The sequence below is a fragment of the Exophiala dermatitidis genome (assembly GCF_000230625.1).
Source record: "Exophiala dermatitidis NIH/UT8656 unplaced genomic scaffold supercont1.1, whole genome shotgun sequence".
NCBI classification, from domain to species: domain Eukaryota; kingdom Fungi; phylum Ascomycota; class Eurotiomycetes; order Chaetothyriales; family Herpotrichiellaceae; genus Exophiala; species Exophiala dermatitidis.
In genome coordinates, this window is record NW_008751646.1 from 1,908,997 (window position 1) to 1,930,063 (window position 21,067).

At 53.4% G+C, this 21,067-nt stretch overlaps 7 protein-coding genes across 7 annotated transcripts; 4 read left to right on the plus strand and 3 right to left on the minus strand.

Moving 5' to 3' along the window:
* Positions 1–1,836: 1,836 nt before the first annotated feature.
* On the plus strand, positions 1,837–3,446 carry HMPREF1120_00691 (mitogen-activated protein kinase kinase; the record flags this gene model as incomplete). The annotated part of the gene is made up of 3 exons (XM_009154692.1): positions 1,837–2,520; positions 2,589–2,880; positions 2,947–3,446. The coding sequence occupies 3 exons, from the start codon at positions 1,837–1,839 to the stop codon at positions 3,444–3,446; spliced, it is 1,476 nt and encodes a 491-aa protein (XP_009152940.1).
* A 1,475-nt stretch (positions 3,447–4,921) lies between these two features.
* On the minus strand, positions 4,922–6,665 carry HMPREF1120_00692 (lactate 2-monooxygenase; the record flags this gene model as incomplete). The annotated part of the gene is made up of 6 exons (XM_009154693.1): positions 4,922–5,087; positions 5,165–5,422; positions 5,459–5,754; positions 5,847–6,247; positions 6,340–6,444; positions 6,569–6,665. The coding sequence occupies 6 exons, from the start codon at positions 6,663–6,665 to the stop codon at positions 4,922–4,924; spliced, it is 1,323 nt and encodes a 440-aa protein (XP_009152941.1).
* A 458-nt stretch (positions 6,666–7,123) lies between these two features.
* Positions 7,124–9,343, minus strand: HMPREF1120_00693 (aldehyde dehydrogenase (NAD+)). Its single transcript, XM_009154694.1, has 3 exons — positions 8,923–9,343; positions 7,652–8,852; positions 7,124–7,605 (listed from the first exon to the last, which is right to left on the minus strand). Exons 1-3 carry the CDS (start codon positions 8,956–8,958, stop codon positions 7,388–7,390), a joined length of 1,455 nt encoding a protein of 484 aa, XP_009152942.1. The 5' UTR covers positions 8,959–9,343; the 3' UTR covers positions 7,124–7,387.
* Positions 9,344–9,739: 396 nt separating this feature from the next.
* Positions 9,740–11,197, plus strand: HMPREF1120_00694 (acid phosphatase; the record flags this gene model as incomplete). Its single annotated transcript, XM_009154695.1, has 1 exon — positions 9,740–11,197. One exon carries the CDS (start codon positions 9,740–9,742, stop codon positions 11,195–11,197), a length of 1,458 nt encoding a protein of 485 aa, XP_009152943.1.
* Positions 11,198–12,017: 820 nt separating this feature from the next.
* Positions 12,018–13,478, plus strand: HMPREF1120_00695 (salicylate hydroxylase; the record flags this gene model as incomplete). Its single annotated transcript, XM_009154696.1, has 2 exons — positions 12,018–13,312; positions 13,385–13,478. The coding sequence occupies 2 exons, from the start codon at positions 12,018–12,020 to the stop codon at positions 13,476–13,478; spliced, it is 1,389 nt and encodes a 462-aa protein (XP_009152944.1).
* Positions 13,479–15,045: 1,567 nt separating this feature from the next.
* HMPREF1120_00696 (D-xylose reductase xyrA) lies at positions 15,046–16,321 on the plus strand (the record flags this gene model as incomplete). Its single annotated transcript, XM_009154697.1, has 3 exons — positions 15,046–15,153; positions 15,387–15,665; positions 15,725–16,321. 3 exons carry the CDS (start codon positions 15,046–15,048, stop codon positions 16,319–16,321), a joined length of 984 nt encoding a protein of 327 aa, XP_009152945.1.
* Positions 16,322–16,656: 335 nt separating this feature from the next.
* On the minus strand, positions 16,657–20,302 carry HMPREF1120_00697 (uncharacterized protein). Its single transcript, XM_009154698.1, has 2 exons — positions 19,997–20,302; positions 16,657–19,790 (listed from the first exon to the last, which is right to left on the minus strand). The coding sequence occupies exons 1-2, from the start codon at positions 20,018–20,020 to the stop codon at positions 17,325–17,327; spliced, it is 2,490 nt and encodes an 829-aa protein (XP_009152946.1). The 5' UTR covers positions 20,021–20,302; the 3' UTR covers positions 16,657–17,324.
* Between the last annotated feature and the right edge of the window lie 765 nt (positions 20,303–21,067).

Below are 21,067 nucleotides of genomic sequence, written 5' to 3' on the forward strand. Positions count from 1 at the left end.
TGGCCATCTTCACCTTTCCGCCGGCTTGCGACGCTGGACCCGCGCAAGGAAACTGGGCCGGTTACCATGGCGGGCAACCGCCCTGCAAATGGCATGCATGGCTTTTGAGTTGTTCCGCCGCTTGAATTAGCATTTCCCAGAAATACAGAACGTAGCGGCTGGCAAGCGGACAAAGGGCCACTGGACATGAGGGCAAGCGGACCTCTCTCTTACCTAGTCAAATGAAAATTCATTCGCACTCGTCTAAACAAATAATATTGTGCACTTGAAGTGGGTAACATTCTGGTTTTATGAAGGCAACGCACTACTCTTCGTTCATAGGGGACAGAGCCAGACTCGCAGTGCACGCGTCAGCCACCACATCCAAACCCGATGCCCTTGTACACGCGCTTTGTGGACACCCCGGGCCCATGGTGCTGGGCAAAATGTGCTCTCATACGCAAGGATGAGGTGCCGGTGGTGATGTCCAGGCCGAATGGGTCAGTCACCGTCAGTTGGCGGGCTGTGACAGGTGGAGGAGGCCATGAGCAGCCTCGAATGAGCGGTATGTGAAGCACGGAAATCTCCAAACAAGGCCTGCTCAGTCACACGTGCTGGCTGTCATAATAGGCTCGATGGGGGAGCGGCCCCTCTGGTCTTCCGAGTTCTGGGTCACTGCTGATGCCCAAACTTGAACCGTCGCCCCCGCCGCTGCGTGTGTGTCTGCCTTAAAACCAAGGCACCCTAGTGGTGTTGTCCATCATCTGCAGGCATGGGAGATTCTCCATGCCCAGTTCACGACGACCTTAAGACAGTCCGTTCATAGGGCTGTGATGGAGATGGTGCACTGGCAGTGGTTCGCCTACGAGTCAGTAGTGGTACAAGCGTAACAACTGGCGGAGACGTACCACCACCGGAGCAGGGAGGGTAGCATGGCAGTTCGCGTGCAGTGGTGCTTGACATGCCACACTGCACTACTGCACTGCACACTGCCTTGCGGGCTTCCGCGTTCCCCGGGGACCCATCCAACGTCAGATAGGAGAAAACCCGAGACACCCTGAAGTTCAGGTTAGAAGGACCGAATGCTGATGATGGCGCCAGCCGGAATACTGTGCTGCACCCTGTAGGATCCTGGTCGTAGTATGGCAGAGCTGAACTGCCAGTGCAGTGGAAAGGGTCGTGGCCACTTCAAGGGATGTTGTGTCTGCAGGCCCAGAGTCTTACTCGCCCATTGCTGGGTTGTCCAAGGTCCTTAATGATTGCAAAACATCTCCTGACCGTCTCATCGCTTGGAGCAAAGAGCACATGGCTGCCTGTCTGCTGCAGTGTTGGCCGTGGAAGGCAGGCTGTAAGTGTCGGTGTCTTGTCCGCTGGCGTTTCAAGTAGCCGCCCGTTGTAGATCAATCAGCCCTGAACTCTGAACTGCAGTGCCAGTGCCATCCTGAGTGGGACGCCGTCCGAGTCTACGTCGCCTACAGGCCCTGATGAACACACTACTCGCTCGAACCCGCAACATCTCTCACCACCAAACTTGAACTGCATTTCTACTCCTACTGCCACCACTACTCTTCTACAACTGCGAGCGTAAAGTCCAAACACAAAAGGACTGAATTTTTCCAAGACTGAGACGAGCTGTCAGCACGGCGACGCCTGCTGACCGATAACAACTGCACCCTGGTGCAACGACCTTTCTAGCCTTTCCCCGCTACGCAAACACGCCGCAAGGGATCCTAGCCCTGGTCAAAGGGACACGAGCTCTCTGCTTTCCCTTGGCCAGCCTCACACGACCGTGTCAACTTCTCCTTTATAATATCTCTATCACTCTCGTCAACGACTCCATCGACTCACAACGCAAACATGTCGTCGCCGGTGCCGCTGCTGCGGCCGCCTGTCCCTGGTGGTCGAAGTCAAAGCGGCAACCGAACCCCTCGCCTCACACTCGGAATCCCTCCTTCGCCCAATGCTCGACCCGTAACGGGGGAGGCAGAACCGCCCGCCGAGATACCGCGCTTCAGTCTGGCCGCAAAGGGTCCTCCCAAACTATCCCTAGCCACTCCCATGGGAAGTCAGGGTGCGATCCAAGAAGGAGGAACAAGTCTAAGACCACAAGTACAGCCATTAAACATATCTGCAGTCACTGGCAATGATAATGCCACCAGGCCGCGAGGAGACAGCTTCCACAATGGCAGCGTCCCGGGGTCTGCGTCTTCCTCAACATACTCTGCACTCTCTTTCGCCATGCAGGCAAGACAAGGGGGCACGCCCGATCCGTCTTCGGCAATCAGCTCAATCTACTCGGAAGCCAGTATGGGTGGCTCGTCCATGGAAAGGGAATCCAGTGTCGGCGGGCTGTCCATTGACTTTGACAAACTCAGCCTCGAAAAGGGGAGGCCGCTTGATGTGGAGGATCTGGATGACGAAGGTTGGGGAGCCGCCAGTGAACAGGGCAAGATCATTGAACTTGGATCGTTGGGTGAAGGCGCTGGTGGTGCCGTCACAAGATGTATGTTGCAAGGCGGCAAGACCATCTTTGCTCTTAAGGTTTGTTTCCCTTGCTGACAAGCAGCAACAACTGCTTCTTGGCTTTGATATACTTACATCTGGCTCAGGTCATCACAACCAGCCCGGACCCGGACGTCAAGAAACAAATCTTACGAGAATTAAAGTTCAACAAGAATTGCACATCTGAGTACATTTGCCAGTACTATGGTGCCTTCATGGACAAGTCATCGAGCACCATCTCCATAGCCATGGAGTTTTGCGCAGGCGGCAGTTTGGACAGTATCTACCGTGAGGTCAAGAAACTAGGAGGCCGAACTGGAGAAAAGGTCCTGGGCAAGATTGCCGAAGGTGTTTTACATGGGCTGACTTATCTCAATTCTCGCAAAATCATACATCGAGGTAAGTTAGGTCTAGATCAATAGTGGTGCATCTTGAGCACGTGCTGACCAAAGTGGTGTGTCTCAGACATCAAACCTTCAAATATCTTACTCTGCCGCAATGGCCAAGTCAAACTCTGCGATTTTGGCGTCAGTGGCGAGTTTGGCACCAAAGGCGATGCCAATACGTTCATAGGAACCTCATACTACATGGCTCCGGAACGGATCCAGGGCCAGACCTACACCATAACATCGGATGTCTGGTCTCTTGGAGTGACACTACTCGAAGTCGCTCAACACCGCTTCCCCTTCCCAGCTGACGGCACGGAGATGCAGCCTCGAGCTGGACTTATTGATCTTCTCACGTATATCGTGGCGCAGCCCATTCCCAAACTCAAGGATGAGCCGGAAAACGGCATCAAATGGAGCGACACGTTCAAGTATTTCATCGAAAGCTGTTTGGAGAAAGAGCCCAGCCGGCGCGCCTCTCCGTGGAGGATGCTTGATCATCCCTGGATGGTGGAGATGAAAACGAAAAAGGTCAGCATGTCGACTTTTCTGAAGCAGGTTTGGGATTGGAAAGATTGAGCAGTGATGCTGCGGATGACCAGGAGAATGCCATTGAAAACAAACACAAAGGTGTCCTTGCCAGACTGAGCTCTGACTGCTCTGTGCTGTGCGCAGTGTCCGCCGTTTTCTTGACCGGCACCAAATACAACGACAAATTACATACAGCGGGCAAGGTATCCCTCCATGGTCTTGGCTGCTACGACTTTACTGGCCGCGATCAATGATATCGATGGATCTATGAAGAGATGTTCATTTGCAGCCCCTTGCCCGGGGCTGACTACTCGAACAGCCTATCCGACACCCAACCACCTCAACATGAAGCGCACGGGCTTTTGCCTAAAGTATTGCAACGACTCTCCAGACGAAGACGACGCAACTTGAAACTGGGACGGCATAATCTATACCATATCCCGTTGCTCACTCCCACCACTTATATCTACCTATATCTACCGATATTGATCCTTTGGGACGTCTCGACTGCACCTATTTCCCCAAGAACTTCCAACAAACCTGGGTTTATCCCTAGGCGGATGAAGCAACAGAGTGGAAAGGCTCCAAAACCGTACAGTGGGGTCTGGTTGGATTGACTCGCCATCAGCCTGGCTGTGACATTCACCCTTGGCCTTTGACTGGATGATATGAGATGTCCTGGTTGGATGAGACGTCCGCCTCCTCGTCGACTGCATTACAGCTTGTCTACTACCTATTTACCGGGCTCGACAGTGACTCCGCTAGTGGTGGTGCTTTCGCGGGGGAGAGCAAGATATCTCTCAAAAGGGAAAAAGATGCCATGAACCTGGAGACTGGACCACTAGCTAGGATTCAGTACTCATTGGCAAATTTGAGTGTCCTTGCCACCAACTGCCGTGGTGGTACTGGTCGTGCACTTGCATGGTAGTCCCATTGTTCGCTGTTCCCCTTGGTCTAGGGACTCCCGCAGTGTAGCTGCCCGAGGCTTTATTCTCGCGGAGCTGCTGGCACACACCGGGGCTGGTCGCTTTCGCTTTCCGCCAGGGCCTTAGATACCTACCTCCCGGGTGAACTGGTGACCATTGATGGATTGAGTCCAAACAGGCCAGTCCGGCCAGGTAGCAGGATATGATAGGCAGCAGGCTCAGATGGCGAAGAGGGAATAGAAAAACTACTAGCACAGTTTGGAAAGACGGCTTGAGGTAAGGTATATATACACATATACGTGAACCTCTCCCTAGGTAGAAACGTGGGTAGCTACAACGGCCTAATGTGCTAATCTATTCATTTGCACGACCTGGTGGGTAACCTGTACTGTAGTAGGTGCTGACTAGAGTAGTATACGAACAATAATCGGTGCTTATGACGGGGTCTATTGCCTCTAGGCGATATAATTGACGGGACTTATAGGTGCTGTCTACACTTGGTTATCTAAATTCATCTCCGTCCACCGCCCTTACTCTCGGCCTCTCTCGGCCCTCGCGACCGTCTGTTCTTTGTGTTCCAAATGAAATAAATTCAATCTACAGCCTCGACTTCTCCGCGATCAGCGAGTAACTCCGCGGCCCACTCTGCAACCTGTCGCGAGACATTTCACCGACGTTGCGAAATCCCGCCGTGAGCATGGAAATGTCGAATTCCGCAAGCAGCGACTTCATGACATGTCGGACACCGAGTTCACCCATGATACTGTTGGTACAAAGGGTGGTTAGAACACGGGGGTTCCGTGATCATATTAATCAGAAGGGGTCTGTTCCGGTTCTTACCTCAGCCCATAAATCCACATTCTACCCACCCAAACGAACTTTGCACCCAGACACAAAGCCTTGATAACATCACTGGCGCCCCGGATGCCCGAGTCGAACATGACGGTGATTTTGTCGCCGATCCCGGCATCAATGATGTCTTCTAGAGCGTCGAGGCTCGCGACCGCGCCGTCGACTTGGCGGCCCGCGTGGTTGGAGACGACGATGCCGTCGACGCCGAGGGAGACGCAGTGTTGGGCGTCGGTTACGGATTGGATACTAGAGTGGTCTCGTCAGTACATGGCGTGCGTGGACACTTGGGGTAGTTGGGATACGTGCCCTTTGATGCAAAATGGTTTTCCACCACTTAGCTCTTTCCACGTCTTGATCAGCCAGGGGATCTTGTCCCAGCTGAATGCGCGGCCGTGCCAGACATTGTCGATCCACATTGCCGCTGCCCTTTCTGGTTCTTTTTGGGGGTTGATGCCTGCTTCGCGGAGTCGTTTCTGAAATACAGGGTCCGCGAGGCCCATGTCGGCCCCGATGCCGCGGTAGAAGGCGTAGTTGGAGGTGGCGATGTCGTCGTGGCGCCAGCCTAGTTGCCAGGTATCCTAAGAACAATCAGGATTGTGATAAAGATAATGTTAAAGACGGAGGCGAGGTGATGGCGATGATTGTTGGATCGGGATCAGCGCAGACATACTGTTGTCAAAATACAAGCCGTAAATCCCGAATCCACAGCTCGTTTCAGCAGAGAAATAGCCAATTCATCATCATGTGGTAAGTAAAGCTGGAAAAAGCGGACAGGTTCGTCGTTGGCGGCCCCCTCAACTTGCACGGCGTGCTCGGATTGTCTGCCTTCCTCGTTTGCGGCCGCCACGTCTTCGATCGTGCTGGAACCGGCCGTGCTCAATCCATATGGAAGTCGGAGTTCGCCAGCGACTTTGGCTACGGGCAGTTCGCCCTTCGGGTGGTAGATCTTGTTAATCCCGATCGGAGCAAAGCCAATGGGTGCTGAGACTTTATGACCGAATAGGGTTGTTGTGGTGTCTCGTTCGTTCACGTCGACGAGTTGATGGGGGATCAGTCGGTGACGGTAGAATGCTTGTCGGTTGGCGAGGTGGGATAGAGAGAAGAACGGTCAGTATTTACAGTGGTGGGTAAGGTAGGGGGGGAGAGAGATAGGTATGGCATACTCCAGCCTTGACCGGCGTTTGATTGTGCATAGAGCCGGCCATTGATGGACAGTGATTCCTCGGCATGGGCCTCGAGCTTGTCGGGTCTGGTGTTGAAGGGGGAAGCTGGTAGAGACAACAAAGTTAGTCTAGAGGCAGGATTCGTTCTGGCTGGGGTGGAAATATGTTCAAGGGGAATTTTGGTTCTTGATTTTCTTGGGATGGTCTTTCCGAGGATTCGAATTCTTACTTTTGTTCTCGTTCAGCTGCCAGAAGGATTTGCGCTGTTCTTGTTGCCAGTGCGGTGTCGAACGATGGTAGAGTTTGGGGATTCTTGGGTCACTCATGTTGGGATAGGGGCCAGGGGTCTATGGGCACGAAGTGGGAAGGGTGGAATGAAATGATCAGAGCGGGTGTTTCTCTTCTTTTTTTTCTTTTTTAGGCCTGGAGATAGGTATATAACACATCAATGAAGATACTTGAGCCTCATGTGCCGTGAGAGATCTCTGTTTCACGGGCAGAAGTCCATGACATGTTACTACAATGTTGCACGGCAGTGGCCGGAGAGGTGTGATCAACATGACGTGTGCAGGCCAAGTCATGATGATATTGTGTTTAAGGTGGTAAACAAAGTTGTGCTTGAGTAAGACAAGCTTCGGATGGTAATGCTTGGTATTCTCGGTTTGCTCATCCGCTTATCTATCGATTCATCGGCCACGAGTCTGCACAAAATATGACATCCTGTCTTCACACTCCTTCGTATTGTGCTAACGCAGTGTCAACACGCTCTCTCAGGCTGGGACCAAACTAAACTCCGGGGAAAACTACCGCTATCAACAGACCGAGCCGATACACTGAGGCTACATCGACTCATACTCGGTCGTTCCTTCACAAGTCCTTCGACATTACTAATATCAAGGCATTATTCGATGCGAACAGACACACCGTCCGTCACTATACGTGGTATATTGAATTATATGCTTTTCAATTTTGTTGTTGATGCCGTGTGGACGGTTGAACTCTTGAGAGAACATTCCGTGGGCAAGCGATGATCAGAAGCCTGGCTGGCTCACTGACTCTTCACTTCCATATTGATGCTAATCGTCTTGGTATGCAAGTAACCTCGCAGTCCTTCATATCCGCTCTCACGGCCATATCCACTCTGCTTGACACCGCCAAATGGAACTTGCGGAGTGTTCTTGAACGCTTGGTTGACGCCCACCGCACCCGATTCGATCTTGGAGGCAACCCGCAATGCTCTAGGGATATCCGAGGTGTATATTGTAGCTGGCACAGTCAGTTCAAATTCAATCCGCAACGATCTAGCACTCACCTCCAAGGCCATAGCTTGTGTCATTTGCAAGCCGGATGCCTTCCTCTTCAGTCTTGAAAGTCTTGACAGAAATCACGGGACCAAAGATCTCGTCGGTATACACTCGGCTCTTCAAGTCTGGATTGAGCAGCACCGTGGGCTGAACAAACGCTCCCTTGTCGCCCAGACGGTCACCCCCGGTTAGGACTTCAACTCCCTCAGCCTTGCCGTCCTTCAAGAATTGCATAACTCTCTCAAATTGCTTCTTATCGGCTAAGGGGCCAAATGCAGTTTCGGGCAAAGATGGATCGCCCATTTTCTTGGCCGCATTCTCGAAATATGTTTTAATGCCCTCGATGAACTTGGGAGCGATGCCTTCTTGAACCAGAACTCTTGACGACGCAAAACAAATCTGACCGGAGTTTCTCAAGAAGTTTTCGGAGTTGTGTAGAAGGGCGTTCTCCAGATCGGCGTCGTCGAAGATCAAGGCAGGCGACTTTCCGCCTAGCTCGAGCGAAACATGCTTCAGATTGGACTTTGCGGCAGCGATCTGCACCGCACGGCCACCGGCTGCCGACCCTGTGAAGGCAATCTTTGCAATTTCCATGTGAGAAGCCAGCAATGCACCGACTGGGCCGGCTCCAGTGACCACATTGATGACGCCCGGCGGGAACCCAGCTTCCTTGATCAAGTCGCCATATGCAGCAGCTCCCAAGGGAGATTTCTCAGAAGATTTGAAGACGAAAGTGTTTCCCGCTGCGAGCGCTGGAGCCATCTTCCAGGCCGCCAATGTGTGGGTAGCGTTCCAGGCCGCGATTCCAGCACAAACACCCAATGGCTCGTATGCGACGATTTTGTAGCTTCCATCTCCCTCTGGAGGGTAGCTTTCGCCGGCAATCTTACCTGCAAAGCCGGCATAGTACCTCCAGATGGCAGCGGGACCCTTTACAAACCCTGTGGCTACTGTGATGGGCTGGCCCATACAGATGGTCTCTAGCTTCCCGAGCTTCTCGGCATTTGCTTCCAAGAGATCGGCGAACTTCAGCATGATGGCTGCACGTTGCAGACCTGGCATGGCCGACCAAGCTGGGAAAGCAGCTTTGGCAGCAGCAACGGCACGGTCGACGTCCGCCTCGCCGGCGACCTGGACTTTGTCCGTGACCAGGGTGTCATCGCTGGGGTTGTAGATGGTCAACGTCTCTCCAGAGGAGGAGTTAACATACTAAACCACAGGCGAGTCAGCAAGTGAAATGACCGAGTTACTGGGGAACATTTAGATGGGTGAGACAGACCTCGTTGTTGATGAAGAGCCTGGTTTCATAAGCCATGTTGACGAGTTTCAAACCTCGAAGGCAGCGATGTGTGTTTGGACCGGAACTCAGCTTGGACAGGACACACTCTGGATCTCCTCTTTTCTACTCTGCTCTGTCAGGTCCGCTGAAAACCCTCGACATGATCTTTTTGTTGACACGATCGAGGACGAGCCCGCCTCTAGCACGGAATTGACCCCGCACCCCTCGGTTTGCTCGGTTGTCCGAATTCGGAGAAAGTGAAACTCGGAGATACGTCGCCGTAGAGAGAACCATCTCTCTCATCAGCGACTGGCAACGTCAAACATCCTCAGCAGCAGCTTGTCGAGCACGACGGTGCAGAGGAGAGCTGCAACGGAGGGTACCACCACCTTCACCATTTGCTGACCACGGTCCATGAACGAGATGTATCTACAGAGTACATACCCTGATCACTTTTAATGAGTTCGCCCATTGTCGGTGTATCTCCGTCTAGTTCTGCCAGCCGCGCCTCTGAAATGCGGTGATTTGCGCACGCTTTTCCCAGCACCAATCATGACCCATGCCGGGTTAAGAACTGGCGCCTTTACAAGCTACACCAATTCATGCATCCTCTTGAACATACAGGACTAATAACAGTACTAGCATGATTATTGCAAGAACGTGCCTCAGTTGGCTGACCGTCATGGTACCTGGATTGAGCTGCTCCACAATGGTCCGGTGCCATGGTCAGTTCATAAAGTCCTCCATTTTCCCTCTTGCTACCTAGGTAGGCCCTCAGGTTTGTCCAACGTCTCACATACATCCTGAACGAGTCACCATGGCTCCTAAGATCAGCGCCCTCGGGATCGTGGCTTTGCTGTCGCTCAGGGTTCAAGCACAGTGTTCATCCGGCAGCGATAGCAGGGTCGTGGACCTCAGTTGGCATGCTCCGAACAAGACCAACATCAACGACTTGAGCCAGGTTGTCAACGGGACTGGTATCTATGGATTCATTTTCAACACGTCCATCACGCCAGCCACATCCGGATACCGCACGTACAACTGGTGCAACATGCCACATGTGCGGAGGCAGGAATATGTCGTTCCTCCCAAGGAATACAAGCTCGAATACGTCGAATTGATCCACCGGCACCACAAACGCACACCTTACGCATCCAACACGTTTCCTCACGAGACGTATGCCTGGTACTGCGACGACGAGGCACTTTTCTACTACGGCACGCCTAACCCGGACGGACATGCTGCCCAGGTCAACTGGCAAGTCTACACATCGGACTCTAACCCGTTGGCACCCGAGGGATTCAACGGGACATGTCAATTTCCCCAAATCACCGCCGGCGGCCTGAACGACTCGCGCCAGCACGGCAAGGATCTATTCGGCGTGTACCACGACCTTCTGGGATTCTTGCCAGCCAAGTACGACGCCGACAAGATCCGCTACCGAGTGACCAACAACGTCATCACGTCCCAAGTCGCGGGCCAGATCGTGCTGGGCCAGTACGCCGACCAGTTCACCGACAAGCCAGTCAGCGTGGCCATCCAGCCTGACTCGGTCGACTCCCTGGAACCCGGGTACACATGCACCAACGCCAGCAAAACGTTCTCCAGCTACGGCGTGGGCAGCAAGGCGGCCAATTGGACACTGCACCTGAACGAGTCAACGGCTTTGTTTTCGAAACTCGACTCTGTCTCCGGGGTTAACACGTCCGACCCAGACTGGCACAATTGGTTCGACCACTATTTCGACAGTCTAAGTGCGCGTCTGTGCCATGACAAACCGCTGCCTTGCCAGGCAGACAACTCGAGCAACTGTGTCACTCAAACGGATGCCGATGCCGTCTTCCGTCGCGGTCAATACGAGTACAGCTTCATCTACCGCGACTCGCCGCAGTCGTTGGCGGCGAGCACCGCCTCGTACGGCATCTGGATGGCCGAACTCGCGAGCAACCTGCGTGCCGCCACGAACGCAACCAACAAAAGCCCTGTGCGTTATCGCCACAACGTCGCCCATGACGGCAGCATGTCCCGTTTGCTCAGTATCCTCCAGGTCGACGTCATGGTCTGGCCCGGCATGGGTTCCGAGGTCGTCTTTGAGCTTTACTCCCGCGACGGATGTTATTTTTTGCGTGTCCTGTGGGGCGGCCAGGTCCTTCGTAGCTCCAACCCGAGCCTTGGGCTCATGGACTTGATCCCCGTCCAGACCTTTCTGGACTATGTCGATGGCCTGGTCGGGGTCAAGGCGGCAAAGGTGCCAGGGTTGTGTAAGGGGGAATAATCAGAACGGACGCGCTGATTTGTAAACGATATACCGTCTTTCGAGACGTAATATGGAACACTGCAGTTCATGAAAGAAGATATCGGATCCCTGCCTGTCAAGGGCGAGGATTTCAGTCCTAGAGAATCATATAAGCTAATCAACCTTTGCACTGCTCTGCATTTTCAGGGGGCGTGTGAAACATTTTCATCTGAATGCAATGGCTCAGGAGTAATCGGTGGCCAGACGAGGCTGCGTTGCAAAAGGGGAGGGAGGGCCTGCGACTTCTAACCCTGACCTGAAGTGTGTCGTTGTGCCGAGCCACCGCGGATTGGGTTTCTGAATCGGAACACTTTTTATTCCGACTGGACTGAACCGAACTGATCTGATCAATCGAAAGTCAACAGCACCAGGGCCGTAAAAGCGTGTGATACAAAGAAGTTCTGCTGTACTTTTTTCAACGCTTGCCCATTCCCAATGTGATTCAAAGACCAAGAAGATTTTGGCAGGGTAGGACACGGCTAGAATTGCCTTGCCATGCCTTCCAGTTGTCAAAGCCACACACCTCCTGCCTCCTCGGCATTCGAAGGCGGCTCTTAATCGAACTTAATTGAACTTCAGTTTCCCCTCTCCATCCGAACAAAATATCTTTGCGAATATCGATTCCACACTGGCAGTCTACTCTTTTGTCTTATTGACCCTAGCGAACGCTGCTTGGACGTATAGTCAGACTCCCTATCCAGGAATGACCAATACTACCGTACCAAGGTAAGAGGCCGGATGAGGCTTAGTATGTGGAGAGACCTTAACTGGATTTCTACCTCTTGTCTCTCGCACAACCATGGGCGCTCCCTCATCAGAACTGGACATAGTGATCGTCGGCGCAGGCCTAGCGGGCCTCGCGGCGTCCATATCATGCGCGCTGGCAGGGCACCGCGTCCATGTGCTGGAATCCGCGAAAGAGCTGGCGGAGATCGGGGCCGGACTCCAGATCACACCGAACGCGTCACGACTGCTACGGGATTGGGGGCTAGAAAGCGAGCTTGAGCGCGTCGCGGCAGAGCCGACCCTGCTCGCGGTGCATCGGTACAGCGACGGCAAGGTATTGGCGGAAGAGCGGCGGTTCAACGAAAAGATGCGCCGCAAGTACGGCGCGCCTTTTATCGACGTGCATCGCGTCGATTTGCAGCGGATCCTGTATAACAGAGCAACTGCGCTGGGTGTTAGTGTGTCGCTGAACTGTCGTGTTTCTTCGATTGGGAGATCCATATCCACGTCCGCCAACACCACCACTACGACTAGTGATGGCGAGGGAACAACCACTGGTAGTACTGGCAGACCCGAGATTCTACTAGAGTCAGGCCGCAAGATCGAAGCCGACCTGATCGTCGGGGCCGATGGCCTGTGGTCCAAATGCCGCGAATGTCTACTTGGAAAGTCCGACAAACCTTTACCCACGGGCGACTTGGCCTACCGGATTGTTTTGGAACTGGACAAGATCACGGATCCCGAACTCAAGGCGTGGATCGCGAATCCGCAGTGTCATTTCTGGATAGGGCCATACGCCCACGCGGTCGCGTACTCGCTGCGTGCGGGGACAATGTACAACATTGTGCTGTTGTGTCCGGACGATTTGCCTGAAAACCTGGCCAGGACCAAAGGCTCCGTGAGCGAAATGCAGGCTTTGTTCGCCGGTTGGGATCCGATCCTTACGCGGTTCTTGAAACAGGTCGACAGCGTGGATAAATGGAAACTGATGCACCGCGAAGAATTGCCCTCGTGGACAAATCCCGAACGCGATTTCGTCTTGATCGGCGATTCCTGTCATCCCATGCTGCCGTACCTGGCTCAGGGGGCTAATTCGTCCATCGAAGACGGCGCCGTGCTGGGCAGGTTGCTGGCGTATGTGGATGCCTCCGGTCCGGGTGAAGAAAGGAAGAGGAAAGAGCAGCTTCGCTGGGCCGTCGGGTTGTATGAGCAGTTGAGAAAGTCCAGGAGTGAGCGGATTGTTCGCGAGACTTTTCACCAGAGAGATGCGTTTCATATGCCTGATGGCCAGGCCCAGAGGGAGAGAGATGCGCTTTTTGAATCGCAGCTGGGCAAGGACGAGGTCGAGGTTAAATTTCCTAGTCGCTGGTGCGTTCCTACCTTCTGTTCTTTCATATCTTCCTTCCCTCCCCTTTTACTGATGTTGCGTGACCTGTCTAGGACTTGTCCAGAGGTTCAGCCATGGCTGTACGGGTACGACGCCCACCGTGAGGCTGATGAGGCGGTCAAGGCGCATCCCTTCCGAGAGGGATAGACTGACGGGGATGTTGGAGTATAATAGTCTTGCCTGCCTCTACCCGTGATGGGGTCTACTTGAACGAGCTCGGTGTCATGCAGCTCTTCACGGGCGATCTTCCGTTGAATGTCCTCAACCTGGAGTATTCCGTTCTATTGTACCCTGACCGCGAGCTACTTGGCACCCGGCATCGGGATAAGCAGCATTATTGGCGGTGCCGTTCGCTATCGGGTCCTGGCTGCCGAACCCTACTACGAGCCCCGGTCCCAACAGCTCGGGTTTGGAGGGAGTAAAGCATAGTTCTCAGTAAGGACAGCGATTCGTCGTCGTATGGAAGCCTGATTTCTGTTGAGATGGCACCAGTAAGAGAGGTGGATATCCGCCCAGGAATGTCAAACTTCATCAACGTGGGCGACAATGCAATTGGTGCGTTTTTTCGGTGCTTGATGTTCTGAACTTTTCGGTCGGTCAGTACTACTGTTCGATCTACCTCGCCTGGACCTGACCTGTATAGTGGTGGAACGGCTTGCAATGCCACGTGCTGTGTCTGGCCACAGCCTTGCGCAATAAGGGTCCTGACGGGTGCCAATGGACCACCCTTAGCGTAGTGGTGGAAAATAGGTAAACTCAGCGAGGTGAGGATGGGCATGTTATACCGAATCTAACATAGTATTCCTTTTGCGAGATACTCTATCTTTGTGGACGGTGTAGACTTGCCACTTTGAACACAAGACTGCCAGGCGATTGTACCACTGTCATGGTAAGATATTTAATTCTGGTACGGCGCGGCAGTCAAGCCCGGTAGCACCATTTAACCCTTATCACTACTACCAGGAGATCCCGGGGATTCTGCACCTTTACCTTCATCTCTCTGGGACTGTACTGCAGGTACTAGTACCCTATTACCCGCTCGTATCGTCCTGCCTTGCGTTGCAGTAGTAACATTGTAGCTCGCATCCCAGCAATGCAAAACACGGTGACCCGCAGCGGGCTCAACTCACACCTCCCCCGGTAACAAGTGCCACCCGATGGAAGAATGGAGAATGAAAGGTGGTGCAATCAAGCGTCATGTCGGAGCGAGGAGCGGAGACCGCCCGAGCAAACACGGGCAGCGGATGCCACAGCCAGAGTCCACCAGAGACCCAGAGACCACTTTCCCGGCTGCCGTGAGCTTTTCTCTCTCGATCTCCTACTCGTCGCCTGCTGCATGAGGATTTTATCCGGTGGACACGGTCACGTGGTGGGCTCTGCGGGCTCTCCTGGCAAATTGCTGGTGGTTGTATTTAACAAGGCGGCTAAATTCCCCCAAATTGCCAGCGTCAAGTCCATCGTCATACGTTTTGGGGTGCAGTTGCCGTTGCAGGTGCCCGCCGTCATCGTAGTTTACAGAACCCAAAAAAAGTCCCGGTGGTGGCAGTGGCAGTGGCTCTGCTTTCTTTTTCCTTTCTTTCAGATGTCCTCTTCTTCTTTCTCTTCTGTTTCTGCATCTGCATCTTCTGCATCGTCCTCGCCTCTACGTCGCATCACTTCCGTCCTCAATCACTTCACGAGCAACAACCCAATCGCCGAGACCACCACCTACAAGATGCCTTCCGTCGACACCGTCACCTTGGCTTCGGGCCAGAAGATGCCCTTGGTCGGATTTGGCCTGTGGAAAGTGCCTGCCGACAAGGCCGCCGACATTGTTTACAATGTGAGTTCTGCGCCGGCCACCTTTTTGTTTTGGGGAAAATCGCAGCATGAAGATTCGGGCATTCTTAAGTCGGGGTAGATGTCAAGCTGTCTTTTAGCCTGCGTTTACGGAGATGCTTGGGCCTGTCAGTCTTTCGAACGGAGGGATGGTTGGGAAACTCCTGGATCAATTGCGTTGGATTTGAAGCAGAAATAACAAGAGAAGAAACAACTGCAACTGACCACCGCGTTTAGGCCATCAAAGTCGGATATCGCCTATTCGACGGAGCGTACGACTACCAGAACGAGCGTGAGGCCGGCCAGGGCATCAAGCGCGCCATCGACGAGGGTCTCGTCAAGCGCGAGGACATCTTTGTCACCACCAAGCTGTGGAACAACTACCATGCCAAAGAGCACGCTTTGGCCATGGCCAAGGCCCAGAACGAGGCCTGGGGACTGGGCTACATTGATTTGTATCTGATCCATTTTCCCATTGCCTTGAAGTACATTGAGCCCGAGAAGCTGCGGTATCCGGTAAGTTGAGCTAAGCATTGCTGTATGTTTGGGCCACAGCTAATGCGTTCTGTTTCCAGGGCTGGTGGATGGACGCCGAACAAAAGACCATTGAGCGTGCCAACGTGCCGATCAAGGAGACCTGGGAGGCATTGGAACAAGTCGTCGATTCCGGCATTGCCAAGTCGATCGGCATTTCCAACGCCCAGGCCCAGACCATCTACGACATCCAAACCTACGCCCGCCACCCCATCTCCACCCTCCAAATCGAGCACCACCCATACCTCGTGCAACAAGATCTGGTCGACCTGGCCAAGGAGGAGAAGATTGTCATTACCGCCTACTCTTCGTTCGGACCCCAGAGCTTCCTGGAGCTCCCCCCGGCGTTCCGCAAGCGGCCCGACTCGGTGCCGAAACTGTTCGACGTTGACGTCGTCAAGAAGGCCGCCGAGCGCACCGGCAAGACTCCTGCCCAGGTTCTCCTGAGATGGTCCACCCAGAGAGGCATTGCCGTCATCCCCAAGTCCAACAACGTCGACCGTTTGAAGCAGAACTTGGAGGCCACCGATTTCGATTTGACCGACGAGGAGATCAAGGCCATCAGTGCTCTGGACAAGGGTCTGAGATTCAACGACCCCGGCTTCTACCTCCACAAGCCCCTGCGTATCTTTGCGTAGATGACATGAAATGGCTGGGAGGAACAACGGGATGAATGAACCTAGAGCCACGATTCCTGATGTGAATGAGAGAAGAAAAAACATCAAAATAAAATACGTTGAAGTGGACTTGACACTGATGGATAAAATGACGCAGAAACGGGCATCAAGGGTATCATGGATACAGAAGACGGGCTGGATCTCTACATGCATCTCGCACTGTGTCGGGTGTGGCCGAGCCGCATCATCACACCTGCATCCTATCTACCTGCAACACCTAGGTAGAGAGCGTGGGGTCTAATAGAGCCGACAAGGATATTCAGAATAGTCAAGAATCCATGGATCGCCATGAAAATGTCTTCTTCAATCTCATGCTATGCAAATACCAAGCAAATTCCTGATGTTTCGTTCAATCGTTTGTTCATTTGTAGTCTGCTTTCTCCCTTTCAATACCTAGCGTACAAAGGAAGTCACCATATTTATCAGGTCTGTCTCCAATGGCGGTTCCGCCGCGGCTGTAGTATTTGCGCGCACGCATGCATACCACCTAGGTGTATGCTCCGAGGCAAGCACCCAAAGCCAGGGAGGTGATTCTACCACTCACTACCTAATGCAGCATGCGCCATGCAAAGTCGCGCCCCCCTCGGCTGAATGGATGAATTTCCGGGGTTGACCACCAGAAAACGCACTGGTATTGTATATCCGATACTTATTGTCTGTCGCCTTTTCCTCTTACCCAACTCTCCGTATGGCTAGCTCGGATGGTTTTTTGTTACCCAAAAACCGACAAGACAGTAAGTAGCAGTGGGAGGAGGCCTAGTTACTGTAGATCAGACACACATTTGGCTTACGGGAGGTCATGCAATGGAAAAGGACCGATCCTTTCCTTTCCTGTGCCAAGATGGATTCGGGTGATGCGTTATCCAACAATGCTATATAGGCGCGATAGAATCCATCCAGGCCAATTTCGCAGTGCAGTGGTCGACCACCAATTGACTGCATCTACAATGCGCTTCGCTTCACTTCACCGAAGTTCAACCGACGGGAACCACTTCTTCAATCCGACGACCCTTTCCTTGCACGTTGTATCGCCGCATCCGCAGACACATACACCGGGCTTGATCTGTGGCTGTGGTTGTATCTGTGACTGTGGTGTGGCATTGTTATTGGCAGGGAGAACCAATCCACGTAGTGACGTTCCTTCCGGAACCATTCTGAGCGCCTGATAAGGCTGCGACCCTGGATCGTAGTATAGGCCATCGATCTCGCCGGTGAGACGATTGAGAGCGATATAGTAGAATCCGGAAATCGTCAAGCCCCATGAAGTGGCGTCGTTGTTGTTCTCAAACGGGGAAGATGACCTTGCAGCATCGGTCGCAAGTGTTGGATTCGAAGAAGAGTCAGGGGCACTGGCCGAGAGAAAACAGCGCTCCTTCCAACGCATCAAGATCCATTCGCGTCCCAGATTCTCCTCAATCCACTTTGCGCTCGCTAGGCAGCGGGCCATGACCGCGTCGTCCTCGGCTTCTTTGCTTTCTTCGGGCCCCTCTGTTGCGGTTGTTCTTCTTCCAGCAGGATAATCCGCTCCTGTTGCCGATGCAGATGAGGCTTCGGGTTCGGTTGATGACGATGATGAACTGGCAGTGGCAGCGCCGCTAGGAGATCGACCTGGTTGATCTTTGTTTTCTCCTTCTGCGCCGGCGGCTTTGCGGAATGCGTCCCAGAGACGGCTGTCCTGGTGATACTCGCTTCTCCGCTTGCCTCGTAGACTCCGGACTTTCTCGATTTCCTTTCTGAACGGACCCAGACGGGCCCAATAGAGTGCATCTGTATCCAAACCGCCGACGCGGTAATCCCGTCCCTCTGCCTCCGTCTCCAGTGGCTGTTGTCGGAAATCAATGATTTCTCCGGTGAAAAAAGACGACATGCTGTGGCTAGGGGCGTATGGTTGCGGAGCTCCTTGCTGTTGATTAGCTCCGAGTTTCTCCGGCATGTGACTCGCTGACATTGTCCCTGTAAGTGACATGGTGTCGTAGTCAACTGAGTGGATGGTCACCTTGACCGGCCAATGGTCAGACTCTGGGTCTTGACTCGGTGGTTGGGCAGGATGCGACGCCAGAGGAGATGCTGATAGTGGCGACAAACCCCACCGTCCATTGGCATCTTGTAGCAGATCAGACAAGAAGCGGTCTGCGTCTACTAGTGATTCCGCTGGGAGGCGATTGAGATCGGGATTGACATTTCCCATGTCCATCTCTCTCCTCCTTGCGAACGTTCGCCGGAGAAAATCCCGCGCAGTCCGAGCTTGTGACGAAGGGGCGCGCACCGGTTCTCGATCGGTTGACTGCAGGCCGTGCCAAACCATTCCTGCTTCCAGCCACGAACTGTACTGCGGTATAGGGAGGCTGTTGACGTGCATGGGCAAGTCACTGGGGGTATTCGCTTCTTCGGACTCATATAAAGAGTCCAAATCAAGCTGCCGGGCCAGTTCCAAGCCGCCCTGTACCCCGGTGTGGCGCAGTTGTGAGAGGTATCGGATCGTATTCTTTACCCGCGTGAGCGCCTCGCTCCTCTTTCGTTCCGCTCGTGTTGTTAGCCGGGACGCTATTTGGAACCCTGTGCCGGTGCGGTCATTCTGCTGTAGTCGCATGTATTCAGCATACCGTCTCTGTCTTTCCTGCCTGTACTCGCTTGAGAACAATCCCGTACTCGCGGCTGTTCTACCGGCCATGTCAACGTCAACTGATTCTCCGTTTCGATAAATGCGGAGGGCGCTGGCAGTCGGGACAGCCCCTAGGTCTGCTGACCTGCCAGTTCTCAGGGCATTCCTTGCCGCGCGATAATTAGATAATGCTCTTTCAAGCCGCCGGAACTCTCCTCTGGCAGAAGTACCGGCAACATCGGCAATGTTGGACGCAGCAGTGCTCATATCTTCCATGTCCTGATCACTATCGTCACCGGAATTTATATCGTGCGAACCATGACTCGGCGGCATTGTGACAGCCCAATCATACAGGCTCTGCTGGCGAGGCCCTTCGCCAGTGGTGGCATACCGTTGTCGTTGTCCTTCCCTTTCTTCGGATGGCGCAAAGCCAGCCAGTGTCCGTGACCGCTGGCTTTGCATGGTGGCCGTCCTCGCGATCTGTTCTGTCTGAATTTGAAATTCTACTTCAATCAAGTAAGGCCTCCAACCGATAGATCCGTCGCGGGTCGGTTCGTGCCCGGGTCTTCGTGAGCCGTTCCCTCTAGAAGCAGGCGTATCTCCACCTCCTTCATCGGCCAATTGAGCAGAGAACCGAAGGTCGTCGCTGCCCCGGCGGGACGGATCTCGAGCTGTATGCCGAGGAAACCGAGTCACAGCAATAGGCCTCAGGGTTGAGGCAAGGTCAAGGACAGGGGTGGAAATGGCTTCTTCGAGTTGACGTAGGTAGGAATCTTCACTTGACGCGGCTGCGATCGCCCCAGGAGCGGCGGATTCAGGAGGTGTGACCTGTAAAGTAGCAAATGAGTCAATATGCTCACAGACACCTCAAGAAGTTGAGGCAGGGTCACAATGTCAACGGACGGCAAATGTGCAGTGTCTGTCACAGTCGCGTCGGCAATCGGCTCGTCCTTCAACGGCTGCAAACAGGTCTTCTCTTCGGCAGGCTTCCCCGCGACTGAGGGATTGTATGTTCAACGAGAAGGGTTGCTTACAGAAGGGGAGTTTGTCGGCGGCATGAGGAAGACAAGGAGGGAATTGCGTTGGATCCGTCAGTAGGAGTAGTAGTAGTGAGTGGTGCATCTGCCTTTGTCAGGCTGCGCTCGGCTCGATTCCTCCGAGTCCGAGAGGGTCGAGTCAACTAAATAATAATAAACTGACCTCCGCCTCAGCTGGATGAGCTTCCTTGTCGACAAAGACTGGTAATATGCGATTTCATGTGCACGCTCTACATGAAAAACCTCACAGCGACAAGTTCTAGGACTATAGGATCCGTCTCACATTAGATAACGCGGCATAAGTCTCTTGGTCACGACGTCCACGACACTGCCATTGCGGTCAATAAATGACGTCGCAGTTGGTCCGACCAGCCTCTGCCTCTCACTCCCAAATGACTCCTACCATACTAGTATACGATCCTACTGAAGAAACTCATCCTGGTCACTATGGGATATTCATAACCTCGTCATGACATCCATATGCTATCGATATCCCCCTGTCGGTATTATATGTTTTGTTCGGTCCTGCAGGATTGATGTATTCTGGCTACACCGCTGAGTGTTGTTCTAGGTTGGATTCGTACAATTACTCGTACCTCACTGCGCCTCGGGGACAGTAAGACACCTCCTGGGGGAAGGAAAGGGATGGTGGCCAGGAAGCCCAAAGAGAAAGGATTACACATAAACCGCGTTATGATGCTGGAGGCCGCTGTAGATGCTGGAGATTCGAATCGGCCGTAGTAAGAGTGCTACAGTGAATACCTTGACTTCTAATTCACTTCAATATCACCGCGACCGCACCCGCGACCACAACCACTGCGTCCGCACTCTTTGCCACCAACATTAATTGACTCCTCGTCCAGTCGAATGCCAGACACATTCTGTATGCATGGAATACAGTAAGATCAGACACAGTTTTCCTGGTAGTAGTGAGGCTGGGCTTGACTTCAATCTCCACGAATTGGGGTGTAGGCGTTGTTTCACCGTCGCGGGCTCCGAGTCCTGTCAAGCGTCGATCTCACTTCTCCGCCGACAGACATGCCCTTTTCATTTTCTGACCTGTTCAAT

What these genes read in the sequence shown, in the direction of transcription:
- HMPREF1120_00693 (XM_009154694.1), bottom strand. Translation starts at nt 8,958, where the DNA reads ATGGCTTATGAAACCAGGCTCTTCATCAACAACGAG. An exon ending in GGCTCTTCATCAACAACGAG is followed by an intron (nt 8,853 to 8,922) that starts GTCTGTCTCACC and finishes CCTGTGGTTTAG; the next exon opens with TATGTTAACTCCTCCTCTGG. An exon ending in CACAAGCTATGGCCTTGGAG is followed by an intron (nt 7,606 to 7,651) that starts GTGAGTGCTAGA and finishes TGACTGTGCCAG; the next exon opens with CTACAATATACACCTCGGAT.
- HMPREF1120_00697 (XM_009154698.1), bottom strand. Translation starts at nt 20,020, where the DNA reads ATGCCGCCGACAAACTCCCCTTCT. An exon ending in CGCCGACAAACTCCCCTTCT is followed by an intron (nt 19,791 to 19,996) that starts GTAAGCAACCCT and finishes GCTACTTTACAG; the next exon opens with GTCACACCTCCTGAATCCGC.